The 26,687-nt window shown below is 41.4% G+C and overlaps 1 protein-coding gene across 1 annotated transcript in view; it reads left to right on the plus strand.

Annotated features, from left to right (window-relative positions):
• Positions 1–26,687, plus strand: part of cdh7a (cadherin 7a) — a 133,472-nt gene that overhangs the window by 103,767 nt on the left and 3,018 nt on the right. Inside the window, exons 9-10 of the mRNA XM_039004376.1 lie at positions 995–1,112; positions 1,385–1,636. Of these exons, the coding sequence (XP_038860304.1) occupies positions 995–1,112; positions 1,385–1,636 (370 nt within the window). The remainder of the gene's footprint in view (positions 1–994; positions 1,113–1,384; positions 1,637–26,687) is intronic.

Genomic DNA, 26,687 nt, shown 5'->3' on the forward strand with positions numbered 1-26,687 from the left:
AGCAAGGTACTTGGAGTCAAACAGACAGGCCTGGATGAGATCTTTAAGGCTCACAAAATCATTTTAGACCCAAGCCACCCCCTGTACCTGGACTTTGAACTACTCCCCTCTGGGCGCAGGTATAGGGCACCCCTCAGCAGGAAAAACAGAACGAGACAATCATTTGTGCCAGGTGTGATATCCCTCCCGCCAGCAGGCTAGTCTTTTCTTTTTTTTAAATGTTTTATTTCTTATTTCTTATTATTTTTATTGGTACGTAACTGTTATGAAAGTTGTATTGTAAATTTTGTTTTGTATTTAAACGCCACTTTAAATGTGTACATGACACTGCAACAAACTTTATTGTCCCCATAGGGAAATTAAGTAAGCATGGCAAAGAGGGACTTTGCAATTAATTGCAATTCATCTGATCACTCTTCATAACATTCTGGAGTATATGCAAATTGCCATCATACAAACTGAGGCAACAGACTTTGTGAAAATGTATATTCGTGTCATTCTCAAAACGTTTGGCCACGACTGTACACAGCCAATCTGTAAATAGCACACCCAACTACCTCATCCCCATATTGTTATTTATCATCTTGCTCTTTTGCACCCCAGTACAGTAGCTCTACTTGCTCATCATCTGCACATCTATCACTCCAGTGTTAATGCTAAATTGTAATTATTTCACCTCTATGGCCTATATATTGCCTTCCCTAATCTTCTACATTTGCACACACTGTACATAGAATCTTCTATTGATATTGACTGTACGTTTGTTTGTGTAACTGTTGTTTTTGTCGCACTGCTTTGCTTTATCTTGGCCAGGTCACAGTTGTAAATGAGAACTTGTTCTCAACTGGCCTACCTGGTTAAATAAAGGTGAAAGCATTTTAATTTTTTTAAAGACTGAGTCTGTCTTAATATGGACACTATACTCTAGAATACAAGACAAATTCCTATAACTGACCTGAACTGAATGTAACCTTTGGTCCTCTGTCCCCTGCAGGTCATTGAGACCATCAGCGCAATGGACAGAGACGAACCTCAGAGTGGACACCGCTTCTTCTTCTCCCTGACTGCAGAGGCTGCTGGGAACCTCAACTTCACCCTGAGAGACAACAAAGGTAAAGGCCAGACACAGAGTCATATTTGGCCAACGAAATGTGCATAGTTGGCAGCAGGACAACCTAGAAGAATAAGAGAGCCCTTCATACTGAATGCCTAGTTACCAAGCTCCACAACACCATAGTGGTTTCCTAGCCCTGATATGGATATTTTCCATTATCCAAACATTATATCAGAGCTAACTGTCATCATGATTAGTTGGAATCCACCAAGTATTACTATCTAAACACAATTTTAACATTGTATTGCTGCTATGCCTTCCTCCTCACAGACAACACCGCCTCTGTGCTGACCAAGCGAGGGGGTTTCCAGCGTCACGACCAGACTATGTACCGCCTCCCCGTCCTCATCATGGATGGCGGGAGCCCTGCCCTCAGCAGCACCAACACCCTGTCCATCCGGGTGTGCGACTGTGACCCCGATGGAGCTCCCCAGTCATGTGGGAGTGAAGCCTCCATGCTCTCAGCAGGCCTCAGCACTGGGGCCCTCATCGCCATCCTGGCTTGCATCCTCACACTTCTAGGTATGAGGCAGCCATTATACCAAAAAACATCAGTGCCCCATCAGGCCTGCAAGCTGCATTTGTGTGGCACCCAGGCTGACATTTCATATCTTATAACAGTACAAGAGAGTCGAAGGAGTTAGTTTATCAAAGTCGCGAGATGCCAGGCTTTCACATTAACGACTTCACTGTAGAACACCAGGCATTCATGGAATGCCCATCTGGGGAAATAAAACATCTGTTTTGATATTTTAATACAGGAGTCGATGAACAGTGTTCATGTACCTTTTCACGTTACACTAGTTGTACCCAGTTAATCCCAAGATGTCCTTCAAAAACTGGTGTGTCGTACGAACACAATATTGGTGGTGAATATCATGTAGTGTGTTGAATAATAACGTGGGCTTTGGGAGAGAAGGACTTGTTGCCATGGCAATCATTTTGACAACACGGTGGTGCGACGTAATTTCTCTAACACCAGTACTATATGAGATGCACATGATGCAATTGTGATCCTGCTGTATTGTAAGCGTTCTAAACTTGAAGTTGTTAGCTCCGTATTAAGAACCTTATTAAGAAAATAGACAAATGTTGCCAGGTACATGTATGATTGAAGTCCTATCAGGCATTGGACTCTCCGGCCCCTGTGGGACAGTAGCACTATAAATCAGGAAATAGTCCACTTAAGGTGGCCAGATTGGCTTGTTTCCCCCCCGAACCTCCATTGTGAATGTTGATCTTGATTGCTGTATTTGTCTGAGTTATTTGTTGATTGTTTGAGAGACTGTAAGCTCGATTTGTACCCGTTCATTCTCTCTGATTAGCTAACCAGTCAGTAGATTTTTGGGGCCACAGATATTGAGGTGCTCAGAGGTAGTAAATCCAGATTCATGGTTTGATTGTTTCTTAATTGTTAGTTTGTCACTCAAAAGAGGACATGAAAGATACTTGACTGAACTATGTACATATCAGGCTGCCTGATGAAGAGGTTGTTTAGTTTAAACATGTTGTGCCAAGTAACTGTGTAATGAATTCAAATGGTCTGCTCCAACTAGTCTATATAGGCCTACTTTTTATTGTCCTTGAGTGTCCTGAAAGACGTCTGACAAATAAAATGTATTATTAATATTATTATTAGGGATCCAAGCTCCGAAGGGACTGGAACCCTATTATAATTGTTAGGATTAATATTATTAGGGGTTCAAGCAGGGATTTTGTGAAAAAGGAAAATTCCTATGAGACGGTAAGGCCTAGGAGGGTGCAACCTTGCATGATGGTAAAGGGCCAAAGGCCACACCCTCGAATACATTGCCATGCCAATTGGACACATGGTGTTGCTATAACAAGCAAATAAATATGCAAACTTTGAAAGGTCACGCCCATCACCCCTTGTGACCTACAATCATGGGGAGAATTGCAATTGCATACTCCTCGCGTCCAATTTCCTCTCTCCTGGCCTCCTTCTCAAAACCCGTTGGATGAGAAAGCCGAGGTCTCTCCCCTCTGACCTTCTCCTCCAATGGGTTTTGAGAAGGAGGTGAGGAGAGAGGACACGAGGAGTATGCAATTAAGATTCTCGCATGGAATTCGGTACAAACATCAAGCAATGTTATTAGAACATTCTCAGAACGTCAGAGGGATAACAGCGCAACGAAACACTTATGGGACCTAATGGGAACATCGCAGAATGTCCTCAGGATCTCCCCTGTTTGCTGAGTTACTGTTGTTCAATCTTCATCTCAATGAATGCATGTGCATGTATTCTGTTTTTTGCTGTTTATAGTGTTCGGATTCCTAAATTCTTTGTCAATGTATTATGTTTGTCTTCTATTCACCATTTACAGATTTATTTATTTATTTATCTATTTACCATTTGCATTCTGAAAGTATTCAGACCCCTTGACTTGTTACGTTACAGCCTTGTTCTAAAATGGATTAAATCGTTTTTCCCTCATCAATCTACACACAATACCCCATAATGACAAAGCCAAAACATAAATATTCAGACCCTTTACTTAGTACTTTGTTGAAGCATCTTTGGCAGCGATTATAGCATTGAGTCTTCTTGGGTATGACACTACAAGCTTGGTACACCTGTATTTGGGGAGTTTACTCCCATTCTTCTCTGCAGATCCTCTCAAGCTCTGTTAGGTTGGATGGGAAGCTGCACAGCTATTTTCAGGTCTCTCCAGAGATGTTTGATCTGTTCATGTTTCCCTCAATCCTGACTTGTCTCAGTTTCTTCCGCTAAAAAACATGGTTTCGTCACACCTGAGAATATTGTTTCTTATCATCTGAGAGTTCTTTAGGTGCCTTTTTGCAAACTCCAAGCAGGCTGTCATGTGCCTTTTTGAGGAGTGGCTTCCGTCTGGCCAATCTACCATAAACCACTGATTGTTGGAGTGCTGCAGAGATGGTTGTCCTTCTGGGAAGTTCTCCCATGTCCACAGAGGAACTCTGGAGCTCTGTCAGAGTGACCATCGGGTTCTTGGTCACCTCCCTTACCAAGGTCTTTCTCCCCCGATTGCGCCGTTTGGCCGGGCGGCCAGCTCTAGGAAGAGTCTTGTTGTTTCCAAACTTCTTCCATTTTAGAATGATGGAGGCCACTGTGTTCTTGGGGACCTTTAATGCTGCAGACATTTTTTGGTACCATTTCCCAGATCTGTGCCTCGACACAATCCTGTCTCGGAGGTCTACAGACAATTCCTTCGACCTCATGGGTCTGAGATTCACTGTCAACTGTGGGACCTTTATATAGACAGGTGTATGCCTTTCTAAATCATGTCAAATCAATTGAATTTACCACGGGTGGACTCCAATCAAGTTGTAGAAACATCTCAAGAATGATCAATGAAACAGGATGCACCTGAGTTCAATTTTGAGTCTCATAGCAAAGTGTCTGAATACTTATGTAAATAAGGTATTTTGGTTCTTTTATTTTTTATAAATTAGAGAAAAAAAATGTTTTTGCTTCATCATTATGGAGTATTATGTGTAGCTTGATGAGAATTTAAAAAAAAATCTATTTTAGAATTAGGCTGTGAGGTAACAACATTTTGAAAAAGTCAAGGGGTCTGAATACTTTACGAATGCTCTATAGGTCCCTCTCCTCCATGATGGATTTTCCACTATTTGGATTTTTGTGAAAGACACTTAAAATGCAACTTCTCCGGCACCGAATTACTGATCTGTATGAAACTTGATATATGGCATCTATAGATCAAGTTCTCACAACGCAACATTTTTAGACTCTCAAACCACATGGCCGCTACTGACCAATAAACTTACAAGTGGGCGTGACCTGGCACATAAATGCATATCAATCAGACAGACATTCGTATTGTAACAACTTTATACACATGTTTGTAACACTGCCAATAATACTATGCAAGCACATTTAAATCAACCACCCAATGGCGCTGTAATGGGCACAAATCTCTTTCATCTGCTTGACTCAGCGTGATGAAATTTGGCATACACACTCAAGGATGTGAGTCTAGTTAACTTCTTTGGCGACATGGTGTTGATGGACAGGGAAAAACGTTCATGCAAGTTTATTGGAGTATAGTGGCAATATTGTTCCAGCTAGAGATTTGGGAAAAACATTTTTTTAGAAGATATGCATCTATCAAATTTGTATTTGTCACATACACATGGTCAGCATGTGATTTTGACATGCATCTATCGATGCTATATACCAACTTTGGTGTCGATCGGTCCAGCGGTTCTAGAAAATGTTTAATATAGTCAACATGCATTAAAAGCATATTGCATAATCTGTTCGATTTTGAGTTCTGATATTTGGCAAGTGTGATAATGACTACAGAAGTATTAAGATGTGTCCTGATGGTGGCAATATGGGGCCAAAGCTTGAACCCCGGCATGGATGCTTGCAGCTATATTTATTGTTATTAGAGAGCTATAGCTCTTAATTAAGTGATAAGACCTATAGACACAACTTGTTGGGATGGTGTAAGTTGGTGGCCAAATTCATCTGGTTACACATGGTGCAACTCATGGTGGTGATATAAATGGTGGAGGTGGTAAATGGCCAAATGGTGGTGATATAAATAACATTTGACTTTGGTCTCCTCATTTTACCTAGCGTCTCGGAATTTGGTACGTAGGTTCCATTCTATCCAGGGAACAAATGTGCCTCTAGGACCAATGACCTCACCTCACTTGAAAATGGTGTAAATCGTGCATCTCTTCAGACACCGCTACACCAATTTCCCCCGAAACATGGTGTACAGCATCTATAGACCAAGATCTTTATATGTAACATGAATTAAGTTGATATCTTAAACACCATGGATGCTCTTGAAGGGTTGGAGCCCCCTTCTGGCTATGCATCTCAATGCTCTCCAATATTTCCTGAAGTGTGAACTTGTCCACTACGCACATATACACTGCTCAAAAAAATAAAGGGAACACTGTCACGTTCCTGACCTGTTTTCTGTTAGTTTTGTATGTGTTAGTTGGTCAGGACGTGAGTTTGGGTGGGCAGTCTATGTTTTCTGTTTCTATGTTGGTTTAAGGGTGACCTGATATGGCTCTCAATTAGAGGCAGGTGGGTTTTCATTTCCTCTGATTGAGAGTCATATTAAGGTAGGTGTTTTCACACTGTTTGTTGTGGGTGGTTGTCTCCTGTGTCTGTGTTATGTTACGCCACATGGGACTGTTTCGGTGTTGTTTGTTCATTTGTTCGGTTTATGTAGTCTGTTCCTGTTTTCATGCGTTCTTCGTTATACGTAAGTTCTTATGTTCAGGTGCGTCTACGTCGTTTGTTGTTTTGTAGTTAATCAAGTATAGTTCGTTTTTGTGTCTTGTTTAAATAAATAATATGTCATCACACAACGCTGCATTTTGGTTCAATCCCTGCTCCTCCTCTTCGGATGAAGAGGAGGAGGAAAGCCGTTACAAACACTTAAACAACACAATGTAACTCAAAGTCAATCACACTTCTGTGAAATCAAACTGTCCACTTAGGAAGCAACACTGATTGACAATAAATTTCACATGCTGTTGTGTAAATGGAACAGACAACAGGTGGAAATTATAAGCAATTAGCAAGACACCCCCAATAAAGGAGTGGTTCTGCAGGTGGTGACCACAGACCACTTCTCAGTTCCTATGCTTCCTGGCTGATGTTTTGGTCACTTTACATTTACATTTAAGTCATTTAGCAGACGCTCTTATCCAGAGCGACTTACAAATTGGTGCATTCACCTTATGATATCCAGTGGAACAACCACTTTACAATAGTGCATCTAACTCTTTTAAGGGGGGGGGGGTTAGAAGGATTACTTTATCCTATCCTAGGTATTCCTTAAAGAGGTGGGGTTTCAGGTGTCTCCGGAAGGTGGTGATTGACTCCGCTGACCTGGCGTCGTGAGGGAGTTTGTTCCACCATTGGGGTGCCAGAGCAGCGAACAGTTTTGACTGGGCTGAGCGGGAACTGTACTTCCTCAGAGGTAGGGAGGCGAGCAGGCCAGAGGTGGATGAATGCAGTGCCCTTGTTTGGGTGTAGGGCCTGATCAGAGCCTGAAGGTACGGAGGTGCCGTTCCCCTCACAGCTCCGTAGGCAAGCACCATGGTCTTGTAGCGGATGCGAGCTTCAACTGGAAGCCAGTGGAGAGAGCGGAGGAGCGGGGTGACGTGAGAGAACTTGGGAAAGTTGAACACCAGACGGGCTGCGGCGTTCTGGATGAGTTGTAGGGGTTTAATGGCACAGGCAGGGAGCCCAGCCAACAGCGAGTTGCAGTAATCCAGACGGGAGATGACAAGTGCCTGGATTAGGACCTGCGCCGCTTCCTGCGTGAGGCAGGGTCGTACTCTGCGAATGTTGTAGAGCATGAACCTACAGGAACGGGTCACCGCCTTGATGTTAGTTGAGAACGACAGGGTGTTGTCCAGGATCACGCCAAGGTTCTTAGCACTCTGGGAGGAGGACACAATGGAGTTGTCAACCGTGATGGCGAGATCATGGAACGGGCAGTCCTTCCCCGGGAGGAAGAGCAGCTCCGTCTTGCCGAGGTTCAGCTTGAGGTGGTGATCCATCATCCACACTGATATGTCTGCCAGACATGCAGAGATGCGATTCACCACCTGGTTATCAGAGGGGGGAAAGGAGAAGATTAATTGTGTGTCGTCTGCATAGCAATGATAGGAGAGACCATGTGAGGATATGACAGAGCCAAGTGACTTGGTGTATAGCGAGAATAGGAGAGGGCCTAGAACAGAGCCCTGGGGGACACCAGTGGTGAGAGCACGTGGTGCGGAGACAGATTCTCGCCACGCCACCTGGTAGGAGCGACCTGTCAGGTAGGACGCAATCCAAGCGTGGGCCGCGCCGGAGATGCCCAGCTCGGAGAGGGTGGAGAGGAGGATCTGATGGTTCACAGTATCAAAGGCAGCCGATAGGTCTAGAAGGATGAGAGCAGAGGAGAGAGAGTTAGCTTTAGCAGTTGAATGCTGGCGGTGCTTTCACTCTAGTGGTAGCATGAGACGGAGTCTACAACCCACACAAGTGGCTCTGGTAGTGCAGCTCATCCAGGATGGCACATCAATGCGAGCTGTGGCAAGAAGGTTTGCTGTGTCTGTCAGCGTAGTGTCCAGAGCATGGAGGCGCTACCAGGAGACAGGCCAGTACATCAGGAGATGTGGAGGAGGCCGTAGGAGGGCAACAACCCAGCAGCAAGACCGCTACCTCCGCCTTTGTGCAAGAAGGAGCAGAAGGAGAACTGCCAGAGCCCTGCAAAATGACCTCCAGCAGGCCACAAATGTGCATGTGTCTGCTCAAACGGTCAGAAACAGACTCCATGAGGGTGGTATGAGGGCCCGACGTCCACAGGTGGGGGTTGTGCTTACAGCCCAACACCGTGCAGGACGTTTGGCATTTGCCAGAGAACACCAAGATTGGCAAATTCGCCACTGGCGCCCTGTGCTCTTCACAGATGAAAGCAGGTTCACACTGAGCACATGTGACAGTCTGGAGACGCCGTGGAGAACGTTCTGCTGCCTGCAACATCCTCCAGCATGACCGGTTTGGCGGTGGGTCAGTCATGTTGGGGGTGGCATTTCTTTGGGGGGCCACACAGCCCTCCATGGGCTCGCCAGAGGTAGCCTGACTGCCATTAGTTACCGAGATGAGATCCTCAGACCCCTTGTGAGACCATATGCTGGTGCGGTTGGCCCTGGGTTCCTCCTAATGCAAGACAATGCTAGACCTCATGTGGCTGGAGTGTGTCAGCAGTTCCTTCAAGAGGAAGGCATTGATGCTATGGACTGGCCCGCCCGTTCCCCAGACCTGAATTCAATTGAGCACAGCTGGGACATCATGTCTCGCTCCATCCACCAACGCCACATTGCACCACAGACTGTCCAGGAGTTGGCGGATGCTTTAGTCCAGGTCTGGGAGGAGATCCCTCAGGAGACAATCCGCCACCTCATCAGGAGCATGTCCAGGCGTTGTAGGGAGGTCATACAGGCTCGTGGAGGCCACACACACTACTGAGCCTCATTTTGACTTGTTTTAAGGACATTACATCAAAGTTGGATCAGCCTGTAGTGTGGTTTTCCACTTTAATTTTGAGTGTGACTCCAAATCCAGACCTCCATGGGTTGATACATTTGATTTCCATTGATAATTTTTGTGTGATTTTGTTGTCAGCACATTCAACTATGTAAAGAAAAAAGTATTTAATAAGAATATTTCATTCATTCAGATCTAGGATGTGTTATTTTAGTGTTCCCTTTATTTTTTTGAGCAGTGTATTTAAGTATAAGATTAACGTAAGGGAGAGACCAGAAAACTCGAGATCCAGACCCAGACCAACACTTGACCTCTTTAGACCCAGTCCAAGAACCAGTGCATCAAGACCACGACTAGACCAATACCAGTTTAAATGGGGAAAAACTAGATCCAGAGCTAGACCCAGACCAACCAAAGACTAAAGGTACTGTACAGTAAATTTGAGTATAGTTCAGTACTGTACAGTGCAGTAAAATAAGGCACAGTAACGTAGAGTACAGTACAATAGAGTTCAGTATAGTTTAATACATTAGAGTACAGCACAATATAATACATCTCAATACACTATTTTCTGAAGGGTACACTTGTCCACTACCCACATGGGGGTCCTCTGTAGCTCAGTTGTTAGAGCATGACGCTTGAACCCCGGGAACATCGCTGCTTGCAGCTAATGTTAAGGTGTTCGTCAGAGAAGCTGGTGAAACCCTATTGTTTTTCTTGGCGTTCTTTATTACTATACAGGGTTCTTCCTCCAAGGAAAATAACATGCAATAACAATTGCAATAACATGCAATTGGCATGATGGTAAAGGCTCATGGGCCACACCCTCTCATGCAATGCCATGCCAATTGGCCACATGGTGGCGCTATAACAAGTGATTCAAAATGCAAACTTTGAAAGTTTGAGAGTCCTGAAATTGTGTATATATAGGTACCTCTAACCACAAGGAACAAATTTGCCTCAAGGATCCATAAAGTCGGTATGATGGATTTTCCCCCACTACGAATTTTGTCAAAAACACTTAAAACGCTACTCCTCTGGCACTGAATTACCAATCTGCACGAAACGTAATAGTTGGCCTCTATGGACCAATGTCTTTCAACGCACCATTTTTCAGGCTAGTATGTCAAACAACATGGCCACTATTGACCAATAAACATGTGCATGGTCTGCACTTAAATGCAAATAAATCAGTCACAGATATTTGTATAGTAACGACTTGGTACACGTTGCAAACACTGTCAAGACTCAACATATGCAAGAACATTCATATCAATCATATTGTGACGCTATAACAGGCACATTTTACATCTCTTGATCTGTTTGACCCAGACTGATGAAATTCTCAGGGATATGAGTCCAGCTAACCTGTAAACTTATTCACAGTTCAGTAAAGTATCTTTTTGAATTTTTGGGGATGAGCCCTGCAGTTAAGGGGGGTATTTTCTCCACTGAGATTCTCCCACGTGTTTTTTAGTCACACACTGTTGGGAGGTGCCGTGGTCCAACCAAGCTCCTCGTGTATCTTGCAGCTATTAGAAGATATAGTGAGTAAGTGTAGTTTGTTGATGACGTAAGCAGGTAACATGGTGAGAAATATTTCATTCTTCACATGGTTTTCATGCTCATGCTTTCAAACTTGTCAAAACATCAGACAATGTCTATGTTCGGGCATGGTTTTCCCCATACTATTTTGTTATTTTCAGCACTCCCTCCTTTACTTTTGAATTTATTTATCTTGCGATCTGCCTCTTCTCATTACCTTCCTAAACCTCTCTTTCGCTGTCTCTCCGTTTATCACGGGGCACTTACACCTAAGGTGTATCTCACAAGTTAGCAATCAATTAACAGATTTCTTTGGGATTTTTGAGATAGAGAGGCGAGAAACAGGTGGTTTTCCAGTTACCTTAGTCTCCTGTGACAATCAACCTTTAAAACCTTTCAGGGCTACCCATCCCGGATCCGGGAGCATCCTCATCAAAAAAGCTGACTAGCATAGCCTAGCCTAACGGGACAGGGATATCATATTATATAATTTCATGAAATCACAAGTCCAATACAGCAAATGAAAGATAAACATCTTGTGAATCCAGCCATCATTTCCGATTTTTAAAATGTTTTACAGCGAAAACACAATATGTATTTATATCAGCTAACCACAATAGCCAAACACACAACGCCATGTTTTCACCGCATAGGTAGCTTTCACAAAACCCAGAAATAGAGATACAATTAATCACTAACCTTGAACAACTTCATCAGATGACAGTCTTATAACATCATGTTATACAATACATTTATGTTTTGTTCAAAAATGTGCATATTTGAGGTATAAATCATAGTTTTACATTGCAGCCACCATCACAAATAGCACCAAAGCAGCCAGAATAATTACAGAGAGCAACGTGAAATACATAAATACTCATCATAAAACATTTATGAAAAATACATGGTGTACAGCAAACTAAAGATAAACATCTTGTGAATCCAGCCAATATTTTCGATTTTTTTTTTACAGCGAAAACACAATATAGAATTATATTAGCTTACCACAATAGCCAAACACACAACCACATTTATTCACCGCCAACATAGCTTTCACAAAAACCAGCAATAGCGATAAAATTAATCCCTAACCTTTGGACAACTTCATCAGATGACAGTCTTATAACATCATGTTATACAATACATTTATGTTTTGTTCGAAAATGTGCATATTTAGAGCAGCAAATCGTGGTTATACATTGTGAATACGTAGCAACAATTCAACCAAAATCTCCGGAGATATTTTGGACAGTCACCTAATCTAACCAAAGAACTCATCATAAACTTTACATAAAAATACTTGTTGTATGGCAAATGAAAGATACACTGGTTCTTAACTTTTACCGCCTCTCAACCCCGTATCCGGGATCACCCCCCACCCCCCCCACACTGATTAGCATCGCTAGCATAGCTTCACAAGTAAATAGTAGCATCTAAATATCATTAAATCACAAGTCCAAGACACCAGATGAAAGATACAGATCTTGTGAATAAACCCATCATTTCTGTTTTTTAAAATGTTTTACAGGGAAGACACAATATGTAAATCTATTAGCTAACCACGTTAGCAAAATACACCATCTTTCTTTGTCCACCATTTTCTCTCTCCACCACTAGCTATCACCAATTCGGCTAAACTAAGATATTGATAGCAACAAACCAAGACAAAAACTCATCAGATGACAGTCTGATAACATATTTATGGTATAGGATAGGTGTTGTTAGAAAAAAGTGCATATTTCAGGTAGAAATCACAGTTTACAATTGCACCGACCATCACAAATCGACTAGAATTACTAGATAGAGCAACGTGTATGACCAATTTACTCATCATAAAACATTTCATAAAAATAGACAAAGCATAGCAATGGAAAGACACAGTTCTTGTGATTTCAGACCATATTTCAGATTTTCTAAGCGTTTTTCAGCGAAAACACAATAAATCGATAAGTTAGCATACCACATGTGAAAACGTTAGTAGAGTATGAATTCAAGGCAAAGGGAGCTATAACGTTATCATCGCCAAAATATATTAATTTTTTCACTAACCTTCTCAGAATTCTTCCGATGACACTCCTGTAACATCATTTTACAACATACATATACAGTTTGTTCGAAAAGGTGCATATTTAGCCATACAAAACCGTGGTTATACAATGGAAATAGTCACAACTCAAGCATCAAAATGAGGGACGTCAGCTTTCAGAGTGATCTAGTTTAATCGAAAGCTAATCATATACTTGACTAAAAAATACAGAGTTGACAGGAATCGAAAGACAAATTAGTTCTTAATGCAACCGCTGACTTACATTTTTAAAATTATCCTTACTTTTCAATACAGGGTTCGCCAAGTGAAGCTATACCAAACAAAATGGCGAAATATGCGTTTAAAATATTTCGACAGAACAACGATTTATCATATTAAATATTGCTTACTTTGAGCTGTTCTTCCATCAGATTCTTGGGCAATGTATTCTTTCTTGGGTTTAATCTTCTTTTGGTCGAAAGATGTCCTTTGTCCGTCTAAATGCCCGCTAACGTTCGACCGGGACCCCGAAATGTGCCCGGTGCTTCACATAGAAATGCATCAAAATCGCACTAAACGGATATAAATTGCTATAAAACGGTTTAAATTAACTACCTTATGATGTTTCTAAGTCCTATATCGAATTAAATTACAGACGGATACATTTTACGTTGATAACCGAGCCTTTGAAAATGGCATCCGGAGGTGTCTTCCTGCGTAAAGGCGAGCGTCGAAAGGGGGGCTACCCTCACTCCTTGGTCCTTTATAACCTCTGAGAGCTACGCAGAAGGCCCATTCCACTTCTCATTGGTTACTGACATCCAGGGGAAGGCGGGTGCAGTTCGTGTCGTTCCATAGGATATACACAGACTTGTAAAACTGATCTGAAATCAGAGCTTCGCTCTCAGACCTTTCACTGTCTGTCATGGATTTCGCTGTAGAAAGAGTTCTGGGTCACCCACAGACATCATTCCAACTTTGTATGAAACTAGAAAGTGTTTTCTATCCAATAGAATTAATAATATGCATATTGTACGAGCAAGAATTGAGTACTAGGCAGTTTAATTTGGAGACGACAAAATGCTAATTCGGAACAGCACCCCCTGTAGTCGCAAGAAGTTAATGCAACCGCTGTGTTAGATTTTTTAAAATAACTTTACTACAACATACAGCATGCATTATTGTGAGACAGCGCTCACCTATTCTCCGCCGTGTTGGAGCCAACATATTACACAAAAATAGGAAATAACATCATAAATATTCTCTTACTTTTGTTGATCTTCCATCAGAATGTTGTGCAAGCAGTCCTAGGTCCAGGATAAATCGTTGTTTGGTTTTAGAATGTCCATTTCTTCTGTCGAATTAGCAACTTTGGCTAGCATTGTGGCGCGAACATGCCCATCAACTCTTGGCGCCTGGAACAAAAAATTCCAAAATTCCCAATAAACGTCGAATAAACTGGTCAAACTCGGTTGAAAATCCTACTTTATGATGTTCTTCTCATATGTTTCCAATAAAATCAGAGCCGGAGCAATTCGTAGTGTATACCGAACGCTTTTCAGAAGACAATGTGAGGTTCCCCGGCGCGCAGATGAAAACTGACAAAAGGGCGGACCTGTCACTCCAAAAGCTCTTATTCGGCCTCACATCAAGTTAGACACCCCATTCAACCTTCTACTGCCTGTTGACATCTAGTGGAAGGCGTATGAAGTGCATACAGATCCATAAATAAAAGCCAGTTGAATAGGCAGGCCCTGACACAGAGCCTCATTTTCAGAATTTTCACTTCCTGTCAGGAAGTTTGCTGCCAAATGAGTTCTGTTTTACTCACAGATATAATTCAAACAGTTTTAGAAACTTCAGAGTGTTTTCTATCCAATAGTAATAATAATATGCATATTGTATGATCTAGAACAGAGTACGAGGCCGTTTAATTTGGGCACGATTTTTTCCAAAGTGAAAACAGCGCCCCCCTATTAAGAAGAAGTTTTTAATAATTGTTCTCGACAGATGATTGAGTGAAAGGTCTCTTTCAAAGCTGCAGTCGTGTTATTGCTAAGTCAATTATCTCTTTGCCTAATACAAACTTTGTTAGACAAAATAACTCACATTTCCTGTTGATAGAGCAAGATATTACGGCTTCATACGGTCGGCGGATCTAGGATCGGCTTTGCCTTTTAGATCATAATGAATACGTTTATATGGACAAGGGTGATCCTAGATCAGTACTCCTAATATGAGATGTTTAATCAATATGGGCCCTGAGTTTCTCTCTCTGAAGGTCATTATGAATGTCGAAAGGTATAGAAGGCATGGATATATTACATTTTTTACATGGTTCAGTGCTGTTTTGCGCAAGGGAAGAAAATGTTACCCATTATGTGTTACACAGCAGCAGGCTGACATTTCTCCATTTCTCCTGTTCTCTCCTGTTGTGGAGGATACATTGTATGGCAGCAGATGCCTTGCATCCTTGTATTTCTTAAGACCTCTCCCACGTCTTATTCAGAAACCCAAAGCTTCTCCCTGCATATCTGTGGCACTTGTACTGCGTTCCAAATGACACCTTATTCCCAATGTAGCGCCCATAGACCTCTGTACAAGAGTAGTGCACTATGTAGGGTATAGGGTGCCATTTTGGACGAGGACTAGGATTAGTCCACTGCTGCACAGCCTCAAACGAGACGATATTTTGGGCCAACTAAGCCGTTTCCCTTGGGGGTCCTTCCGTCATGGGTGAGGGGGCAGATGGATACGTGGAGAGCCAGAAGAGAGAATGTGGAAACGGAAAAAGAAAACATTTTAAATAGGGAATTATTAACAACTAATGCACTTTTGACGCTTGAGTCACACTGGGAGAGAAGAGCAAGGACTCACGCTAAGCTGTACCAAAAGCACTGAAGCACTGTGATGTTTCATAGTTTTGTTGTTGTTGTTCGCATTCAAAACAATGGTATTTGTCCTGATTTGTGCCCCTTTTTAATTGCGCAGAACGTCACAACGTTTTGCAACGGAAAACAAAAACAAGGTTTCTCTTATTGGACAAGTTCAGGAAGTAACTCTCGATTCCGAACATGTTCTTACTACTTGACACAGCCCTGTTTTCTGGTCAGTCATTTTTGACTGACATGTGTCTGCACTGCTTTGAATTTATGCCCACCACACACAAAGTATTGTTATTTAACCTGGATAAGACTAAACAAAAATTAAGCACACTCATGTGGATCAATAATTGTAATAAGGCAAGCTTGGAGGTTCAATACTTTTCTGTAATCTTGAGGCAATCTCACGAATTTTGGCAGAGCTCCTCAAACGATGACAGCAGCTGTTCCAGAGGTCTCTTGGGGCTCTGTGCAGTCACTATACTGTACCGTTGTTCGCTCTGCCTCATAATGCTGGAACCATAAATAGATAAACCATAAATAGAGAGGTCCCGTAAGGTCCTCTGACTCATATTGGGAGAGGCCCACAATTTGCAAAACGTATGATATGTTACAAATTTGTTCTGGCTAACTTTAGCTAGGTGGCTAACGTTAGCTAGGCTAGGGGTTAAGGTTAGGGTTAAAAGGGAGTTAGGTTAAAGGGTTAACTTCTTGCGACTACAGGGGGTGCTGTTCCGAATTAGCATTTTGTCGTCTCCAAATTAAACTGCCTAGTACTCAATTCTTGCTCGTACAATATGCATATTATTAATTCTATTGGATAGAAAACACTTTCTAGTTTCATACAAAGTTGGAATGATGTCTGTGGGTGACCCAGAACTCTTTCTACAGCGAAATCCATGACAGACAGTGAAAGGTCTGAGAGCGAAGCTCTGATTTCAGATCAGTTTTAAAAGTCTGTGTATATCCTATGGAACGACACGAACTGCACCCGCCTTCCCCTGGATGTCAGTAACCAATGAGAAGTGGAATGGGCCTTCTGCGTAGCTCTCAGAGGTTATAAAGGACCAAGGAGTGAGGGTAGCCCCCCTTTCGACGCTCGCCCTTACGCAGGAAGACACCTCCGGATGCCATTTTCAAAGGCTCGGTTATCAACGTAAAATGTATCCGTCTGTAATTTAATTCGATATAGGACTTAGAAACATCATAAGGTAGTTAATTTAAACCGTTTTATAGCAATTTATATCCGTTTAGTGCGATTTTGATGCATTTCTATGTGAAGCACCGGGCACATTTCGGGGTCCCGGTCGAACGTTAGCGGGCATTTAGACGGACAAAGGACATCTTTCGACCAAAAGAAGATTAAACCCAAGAAAGAATACATTGCCCAAGAATCTGATGGAAGAACAGCTCAAAGTAAGCAATATTTAATATGATAAATCGTTGTTCTGTCGAAATATTTTAAACGCATATTTCGCCATTTTGTTTGGTATAGCTTCACTTGGCGAACCCTGTATTGAAAAGTAAGGATAATTTTAAAAATGTAAGTCAGCGGTTGCATTAAGAACTAATTTGTCTTTCGATTCCTGTCAACTCTGTATTTTTTAGTCAAGTATATGATTAGCTTTCGATTAAACTAGATCACTCTGAAAGCTGACGTCCCTCATTTTGATGCTTGAGTTGTGACTATTTCCATTGTATAACCACGGTTTTGTATGGCTAAATATGCACCTTTTCGAACAAACTGTATATGTATGTTGTAAAATGATGTTACAGGAGTGTCATCGGAAGAATTCTGAGAAGGTTAGTGAAAAAATTAATATATTTTGGCGATGATAACGTTATAGCTCCCTTTGCCTTGAATTCATACTCTACTAACGTTTTCACATGTGGTATGCTAACTTATCGATTTATTGTGTTTTCGCTGAAAAACGCTTAGAAAATCTGAAATATGGTCTGAAATCACAAGAACTGTGTCTTTCCATTGCTATGCTTTGTCTATTTTTATGAAATGTTTTATGATGAGTAAATTGGTCATACACGTTGCTCTATCTAGTAATTCTAGTCGATTTGTGATGGTCGGTGCAATTGTAAACTGTGATTTCTACCTGAAATATGCACTTTTTTCTAACAACACCTATCCTATACCATAAATATGTTATCAGACTGTCATCTGATGAGTTTTTGTCTTGGTTTGTTGCTATCAATATCTTAGTTTAGCCGAATTGGTGATAGCTAGTGGTGGAGAGAGAAAATGGTGGACAAAGAAAGATGGTGTATTTTGCTAACGTGGTTAGCTAATAGATTTACATATTGTGTCTTCCCTGTAAAACATTTTAAAAAACAGAAATGATGGGTTTATTCACAAGATCTGTATCTTTCATCTGGTGTCTTGGACTTGTGATTTAATGATATTTAGATGCTACTATTTACTTGTGAAGCTATGCTAGCGATGCTAATCAGTGTGGGGGGGGTGGGGGGTGATCCCGGATACGGGGTTGATACTCGTGAAAGGTTAAGGTTAGGAGTAGGGTTAGCTAAAAGGGTTAAGGTAAGGGTTTGTGGAAGGGTTAGTTAACATGCAAAGTAGTTGCAAGTAGCTAAAAAGTAGTTGAAAAGTTGCTAAAGTGGTCCTTGATGAGATTTGAACACGCAACCTTTGGGTTGCTGGACGTTCCCGATATATACCTTCCCATCCACCCCGACCAACCACTCTCATTTTGTTTTTGCCTTAAGTGTCCTTCTGTCTTATGTAACCGTTCCAAACATAACATATTATACTCATTTGAGTGTCCCTGATTTATGTTTACTATGTTACGTCTAGTTTGAGACCAGGCTGCATTACACCTCAGTGATAATTCACATCTAACATTTTTAGGCAGCCAACATATTGATGACCATAAAGTAATCTATTATTGACAGTGTCTGTCTCAATCTGTCCCCTGCATTCTGGCTGACATAGTCTGTAATTGTGGTGATCGGCGAGTGTTGACTGGCACCCATTCAGCTGAAGTACATCGGAGGTCGCTTGACTCACTATGTCAAACTGTATTTTTCCTTACAAGGGCCAAGTCTGCTGCATTTGACAGAGGTGATCTCACTCTCTTCCCTTGTCATTTGGTACCATTCCTATTCCTCATGGACATGGTTTGAGGGTGGAGTGGAGAAAATTGACAGTATAATGGTGGTTAATTCTTCACAGCCTAAAAAGACACAGATTAAACGTAGGGTATTTACCATATTAATGGAATGATAGCATTTATGATTGAATGATAATACCATAGCGATTGATCAATAGAAAGCCTAATGCCGCCAGCAAATACCATGTAAATTATAATGTATTGGATAGTGGATAATTATTTAATTGTTTCAAGATTGTATGGTTAGCAAAAATGTATCAGTACTGCTCAGAAGGCTTGTACTCTTCAAGATGGATCATTTCAGTACAGCATGGCCAGGCAGCCAGACAATAACCCCAAGCACACATCAAAATCTACAAAGAAATGGTTAATTGGCCTCAAAATAAACATTTTGCAATGGCCATCTCAGTCTCCAGACTTGAAACCCATTGGAAACCTGTGGTTTGAATTGAAAAGGGTAGATCATAAGCGCAGATGAAGGATATCAAGAATCTGGAAGGATTCTGTATGGAGGAATGGTCTAAGATCCCTCCCAACTCTTAAAACAATTTTAAAAAGGTTCAGTGTCGTTATCCTCGCAAGGTGAGGTATTGAAAGGTGTTGAAACAGGGGTGTCAATAATTCTGATCCCATCCCTTTTAAGATTTTTTTATTACTTGTTTAACAAAATCTCCTTCTCTGAGAAATTGTATTAGTATAAAATAATAGAATTTTCAAATTCTTTTGAGCGTACAATATAGCTCAGAATTTAAATTATTTATTTTATATAGTCATTTTACCCCACTGTAGACAGAGGAGAGGGAGCCCAGCCACTGAATCTATCAGTGGCTGGGCTCATTATAAAATATGTCGATGAGAATGGGCCCAGCACTAAATATTCTGCTTGTAGTCTCATTGATTTTGCATGATGGATTATTTTCTCAGTTCAAATATGGAAAATTGGGCATAATGTTCAATTGATCTACCGCATATCTCGCCCATTCATCTTTGGCCAAAACTGCCATGTTGCTAAATCAAGGCCTTAAGTGAGGCCTGTCGCGTGCAATTTGTGACACTACAGTTAAATGAGTGCACAGGGTCCTTGTGGAATGTTTATATTCATACAACAATAGGTATTCAACTGTTGGTGAATTTTAGATATAAAAGAGTAGTATATCCGGTACAAAATAAATTGTGTATTAAGTCAATGCCAACGTTTGGCTGACGCATGCAATCCGTGACATTACAGTTGACTGAGTATGCACAGGGGCCTTGTGACACGTTCATAATCACTATATAATAACATGCATTCAACCGTCGGTTAATTTGACACGTGTTAGATTAGTACCGGTATTCAAGCACCCATGCTCACAAACACAAAGGAAGTCCTCATTCATGTCATATATTTTTGTGCCAAACTTTATTATTTTCTGTTCAGCGCTTGTACAAATTCATGTATCTGTATTTACTGTGTGCAAAATGGATAGTAGAACAAAGAATTACCGAACAATATTCCTGAAGGTTTCTTTACAATGGTATATTAGATAGTATATGATGAACGTATGGTCATGTCAGACAAGAGATACCGTCTGCCACGCTTCTAGAAAACTTCTCATGACCTGACAACTAACACTGAGGATGATTAGTCATTGTGTTTCCGCTTGATAAAGTTGTGACTGTACCGGACATGTTTTTAGCTACTGTCTCAAAGCTGTCATATTGATCCTGTAGGCCTGCCACATAATGCCTCAGTGAACTAACCAAATCAACAGCGTTGCACAAGTCCAGGTCAACTGCCTGCAGTGTAGTACTTGTGTTCTGAAATCGCATAAGAATGTTATTCCACATATTGCACAGAAAAGCAATCTTGTGTTTCTACATTTCTTGTTTAGCGCCCTGGCTTCATCACTAGAAGTGAAATGCTGGTTAGTCTCGTCAGATATTTTGTTTGGAGACGCCTGTATAAAGTATAGTTCAGACACAGTCCGCTAGTTGCTTGTGCTGACCACCTTGTATTAGAGAATTCAGTCTCAATCCATTTATTTACATTTGGCTGTAACCCCACAGTAATTGTCTGCCAGCATGAAACGGCTTTTGAGCAATAATTAAAAAGATGATGTACTAAGGTGAAGAACTCCTCCGTGTCAACGCAACAGTTAAAACCACCAAATTGAGGGTGTGGGCAGCGCATGGTACCCACTCAAACAAAGGGTAATCTTTCTCAGGTGCTACTGAAGACCTTTGTAGACTCCTGACATATTGCTAGCATTATCATAACATTGTCCTCTTCAGTTGTTTATGTGTAACGATAGTTCTCCTCCTCGTCTGAGGAGGAGCAGGGATCGGACCAAAACGCAGCTGGTGATGAATACATGTTGATTTATTAAACAAGACGAACACGAAGCACACTTGAATAACTACAAAACAACAAAACGACGTAGACAGACCTGAACATGAGAACTTATAGAACACAAAGAACGCACGAACAGGAACCGACTAAACAAACGAAACAGTCCCGTGTGGTAACAACACTGACACGGAAGACAAACACCCACAAAACACACGTGAAACCCAGGCTGCCTAAGTATGATTCTCAATCAGGGACAACGATTGACAGCTGCCTCTGATTGAGAATCATACCCGGCCGAACACAAAATCCCAACATAGAAAATCACACATAGACAACTCACCCAACTCACGCCCTGACCATACTAAATAAATACAAAACAAGGGAAAACAGGTCAGGAACGTGACATTATGTCAATGTCCATCTCTCGTAAAACAGCTTCACTCAATTACAAAGGGCTTCTCCTGTATGGCTAGTAGTGGGCAGAAATCTGAGAAAACGCTCATACCACATGATGAATGTAAGTTGGTCTACATGCAACATTTGGAATGGAATCCACATTGATTGAAAAGTATTTCAATGTCTTTAATTGACTGAACATTTCAATCACCACCTTCTGTCCCATCAGTTCAATAAATTCCTTGCAGATCCCTACAGAGGTAAGAGGGATTTCCTTTGCCGGCATTTATGTATTTCTCTAAATGTGCTTTTAACAAAGGATCACACTGGCTTATTACCATACCCAAATAATTTATATTGTCAGGACGCCCTAATGTTTCACTATGACCCCTGAAGTCTAATGCTCCCTTATCCGCTGTCTGGATAATGTAGGCAAGCAACTTTTGTTATTCTATGCCATTCAGATCCTTCATGCTCAAATAAGCAGTCATTCGTGTGTTTCCAATCACTGTAACCAATACTGCCAAATGGCTTTGAATATGGCAGTCCACTGTTCTTGTCCCCCAAAAGTCGGCAAACAAAACACACTACCTTTCGAGAGAGAGTACAAAAGCCATTCCCTGGGCACATTTTCACCATTCTGAAATGGGCTTTTTAAAAGTGTTGTTTCTGGTGTTTGTTTTGACGTTCTGATGCTGATATGTCAGCGTTTTCTTTTCTGGCGTGATTCTGGTCCCTTTTAAGCCCAGTAAGTACGCAGACTGTCATCAAGTTTACCACAACGAGCTGGGTCAGTGATGTAGGAGTCCTCCTCACTGACAGCAGCAGTTGACCCAATGAGGGGACCTGTGGCACATGTGGCAGGGGCAGTTGGAGGTTTCTTCTGCACGCTCTTCTCTGATACCAGGCTAGTTGTGGTGGCTGCTGCCGGCGGTGGCGTAGTGTGGTGGTCCTGGTCCTCCTGTATAGCAGCTGATATAGCGAGAATGAGGCTTGTTTAGAAAGTTGTTGCCTCGCCAGTAGGCTTATCTTGCTCCTCTGCTGTCTGGTCAACTGCTGGCGGTGTGATTGGGAGCTGGTCCACATGATCCAGGCTAGCCGCTAGCCCAGTTGCTGTTGTTGCTAATGTTAGCTCATCATCATCATTCAACAGCAGTGGCTGTTGAACTCTGTTGAGAGGAACTGGAAGCTAGCTTACTGAAATATCCAGTTAGTTTTGGCAATTTGTTTTTTAGCATACCTTGGTCCCGGAACTCTTTCAGCCTCTGTCTTTTTTCTTTTGAACTGGCTCAGCTCGCTACAGTGTACATGACTTTGAGGAACATCAAAGGTAGCCGCCAAATTACGACTATTAGACACAGCTAACCCATTGCGCCAGAGACAATTAATCAGTTATTACAATTCCAAATATGGACAACATTCAATCAGCCGCTGATAAAAATAAATCCAGGGCCCCTAATTTAATTCAGATTTTTAACTGTATTGGACTACAGCCAAGGTTAGCATGTGCATTAAAACTCCCTATCTGTCATGCAATGTTGCATACCCAACATGTTGAACATGAACAGCAGAAATCCAACAAAACATTTTGTAGTTTTTGGGTGAGTTACATATCTATTGCGATAAATTGTAAGCATAGCCGCGGGAAGCAGGGGTGATGGGGGTGCTGCTGACCCCCTGATAAATTGAAAAAACATATGTCCCAGTCAAGAGTTTGGACACACCTACTCATTCCAGGGTTTTTCTTTATTTGGACTATAGAATAACAGTGAAGACATCAAAACTATGAAATAACACACAAAAAAGTGTTAAACAAATCAAAATATGTCTTATATTTGAGATTCTTCAAAGTAGCCACCCTTTGCCTTGACAGCTTTGTACATTCTCGTCTGGGTCGTCCGGGTTAGGGGAGGGTTTAGCTGGCGGGGATGTCCTAGTCCCATCGCGCTCTAGTGACTCCTGTGGCGGGCCGGGTTCATGCACGCTGACATGGTCGCCAGTTGAACGGTGTTTTTTCCGACACATTGGTGCAGCTGGCTTCCGGGTTAAGCGAGCAGTGTGTCAAGAAGCAGTGCGACTTGGCAGGATTTTGTTTCAGAGGACACATGGCTCTCGACCTTCGCCTCTACCGAGTTTGTGATATGACAACACTATAACTACAATAGGATATCATGAAATTGGGGAGAAAAATAGGTAAAAAAAATATATGATAATAATAAAACGTAAAATAATAAAGGCCTGCTCCTTAACAAGCAACACAGTTCTGGGCTTTCCACCCACTGGGTCGATGTGAGCACTTTTCTCTGATGGATCACATAGCTGTCCATTTGAGTTCAGTTTTAGTAGGCACAATCTTAGTTACAACACCCCATCTCATCTCTCTCTCACACACACACACACCAGTTGTAAGTAAAGAAATGTGCGCTATGTTAGCAATGGCCTATTCCTAGGCGCTTGAGTTTCAAGTTTCTACCGATCTGCGTGCAAGTTCTGATTTTAGTATGCTCATTTTTATCGAACAGTTTCATTTCAATAGTAGCGTTTTAATTTCTCAAAATCATTTTAACTTGGTTATATATTACAAAAGGGAATTTGATAATCTAAACGTTTAAATCCCACTAATACGAGAGCACCAGCCTTTGCCATATGGACACATTGATTCACCCTGAACCATTGGCGGCTAAAGAAATGAGACAGCCTAGGCCAATGTAGGGGTAGTCCTGTAACTTATTTTGTCGACTAAATAAAAATATATAAATCCTGAAAAAATCCTGATGGAAATGCAGGTTATTTCATCTCTCTATAGATACTACGCCTTTCTGCCTCCCTTTTTATCTGTCTTACTAGGTCCAGCCCAATGACTGTATATATGAAGGTCTGGTAAGCTATTGCTTGTGAACTTGTGATGTGTCTATTATTTATTGAATCAATTAACTATATTTAATTGTTACCCAATTAAATGAATCATGTAACAATTAACTCATTCAGAATTTGGGGCACCACGGAAGATGATGTTTATAGAGTTACCATCGAATTAAACTCTAAAAGATATAAGTTATATATCGATAACAGTCACTTATTAATCGCCTCATATCAGTCTCATTCTGAAAGCCGCATACTCCCTGGATCCGCAAGAACCCCAGCTTTACTTATGATTCAGCACTACACAAAATCAGTTAAATTATTTATTTACTAGCTAACTAGATAATAACACAGAATAACAAACACTTAACACATGAGAAAAAGTCCCTAGCCGACTAACAGCATGCCTGCTTGGTTACCACAAGAGGGAGTGGTAGATGAGGAGAGGGAGAGACAAAGAGAGTCAAACTTATCGTTGATACATTTGGAAACTACCCTCAAAGTAATAATTTACTCTGCACACGAACCACCTCCCGTTTGGGTAAGAGCTCATGAATGTATAGATGTCTTTGTTCGTCGTCTCTCTGTTGAAACCAATCAATCCATCTATGGGGAAGATGTAGTGTCCCGCTTCAGTGTAAGGCTCTAATTGTCCACCAGAGGTCAATGTCCTTCGTCTTAGTTGTCTTTGTCTTGTAGTGGAGTGTTCACATATAACAGATACTCTGTGATTGTCTGAGATGGGATTTTGTCCTCCCCACCTCATGTCTTTAGTCAAAGTTCTAGGACCACTTTTATATGCCCAGCTGCAGAATGGCAATGTTAAGGTCTCATCTTCTTCACTTGTGTGGAGATTCAAAGTTCTAACCATTTTCAGCCATGTAGACACAGCTACATGTTTTCTGGTCTAAATCAATTATTCAGTGTTCAACTCCCGACCACTTTACAGGCCAGTAGCAACCTGGCAATGTTTTGGTCTGGTAGATGAGGTTATCTTCTCATTTAGTGTTGAGAGTTTCAGTGTTTCCAACCATTTCAAAGTGTGGACCACGGTCTCACGTTTTCTGGTATCTTAATTCTTAGCGAGTCCTTTTTAAGCACTCTGGTCGGAAAGGGAGGTTGCATCCTACTGACACGCTCTTCTGACCTCATTCGGGGCGTGGCTACTTAATGTGCAAAGGACATGAAAAGCCATTAACTCATTAGAAAACCAAAATCACATTCCTATCGTAACAAAATAGTTGAATCGTTCTTCATATTGTATTCATAATTTATTGGATAGAAACTTGACAGCCAAAGGGGTTTTCCTTCCTAAGTTACAGTATTTGGTATATACAGTTTTTAATACCGTCACAAAATGACAAGCAATATGACAATATTATTCTTTAGATACCCACTGACTATCTTAGAAATATTGTTCCAGTATTCACTTTTCGGGTGTTATGGTTTTGGCAGCAAAAGTCTTCTGGGGGACAAAGGCATTCCTTTGATTGATACTGAAGAGCAGGAGGGAGATTCCCTTCCTCCCTGATTTATGACAGTCTTAATTAAGCTGTCAAAACCGTCCCAGCCCCCCCTTTCCTCTTCTGTGGGTGAGAGGAGTCTGGTCATCGTCGGCCATTTGCAAATCTGATCTGAGGCCTTGGACCCTCAGCCAGGAGAGTCATGACACTTGCAACATTATATCAACTAACCTATTCCTGGCCCTCAGAGTTTACGCACTAGGGAGCTCTGGACAGACACAGTTGTCTTTGTGCAAAGGAATATCTGTTCAGGTAGGCTATTTCCACTGGATATATGAGAGCAGGACATTTTGCTCTTTCAGAGCCAAGCCTGGTGGTTATCTAGGGGGAGAGTGTTGTAAAGAGTTTTCAAATACTTTGAGGAAATATCATTGAGTTAGTCAAATATCATTGACTAACTCATCAACTAACTCGCTGACTACTGTAACTGAGAATCTCAATTTATGGTGAGCTCAGACAATCAGACATCCAGTTAACCTATGCTCATGCATGAAAGCTGAATTAACATTAAGCGGATATAGAAACCAGACATGCTCATTGCTGACATGGAGCACTTTAAACAAAATATATATATTTTTTGGCCTCCTTCTAATCCCGCTCCCCCCAGTGGCGGTTCAAGCTTCTATAGCTCCCTGGGCGAACCCCCCCTCCCCCCATTAACATTCTGCACTAACTGACTTTTGGAACACAAATAAATAATAATAAATAAATAATAAAACTCTATAAATATAAATACAAAAATAAGACTCATAAATATTAAAAATAAGTAACAAAGACAATCCTAAACTTAACCAGAACCCCTAACCAGTGTTCTAAAGTACTTAAGTAAAAATAC

This window comes from Salvelinus namaycush, chromosome 11, assembly GCF_016432855.1.
Source record: "Salvelinus namaycush isolate Seneca chromosome 11, SaNama_1.0, whole genome shotgun sequence".
Classification (NCBI taxonomy): domain Eukaryota; kingdom Metazoa; phylum Chordata; class Actinopteri; order Salmoniformes; family Salmonidae; genus Salvelinus; species Salvelinus namaycush.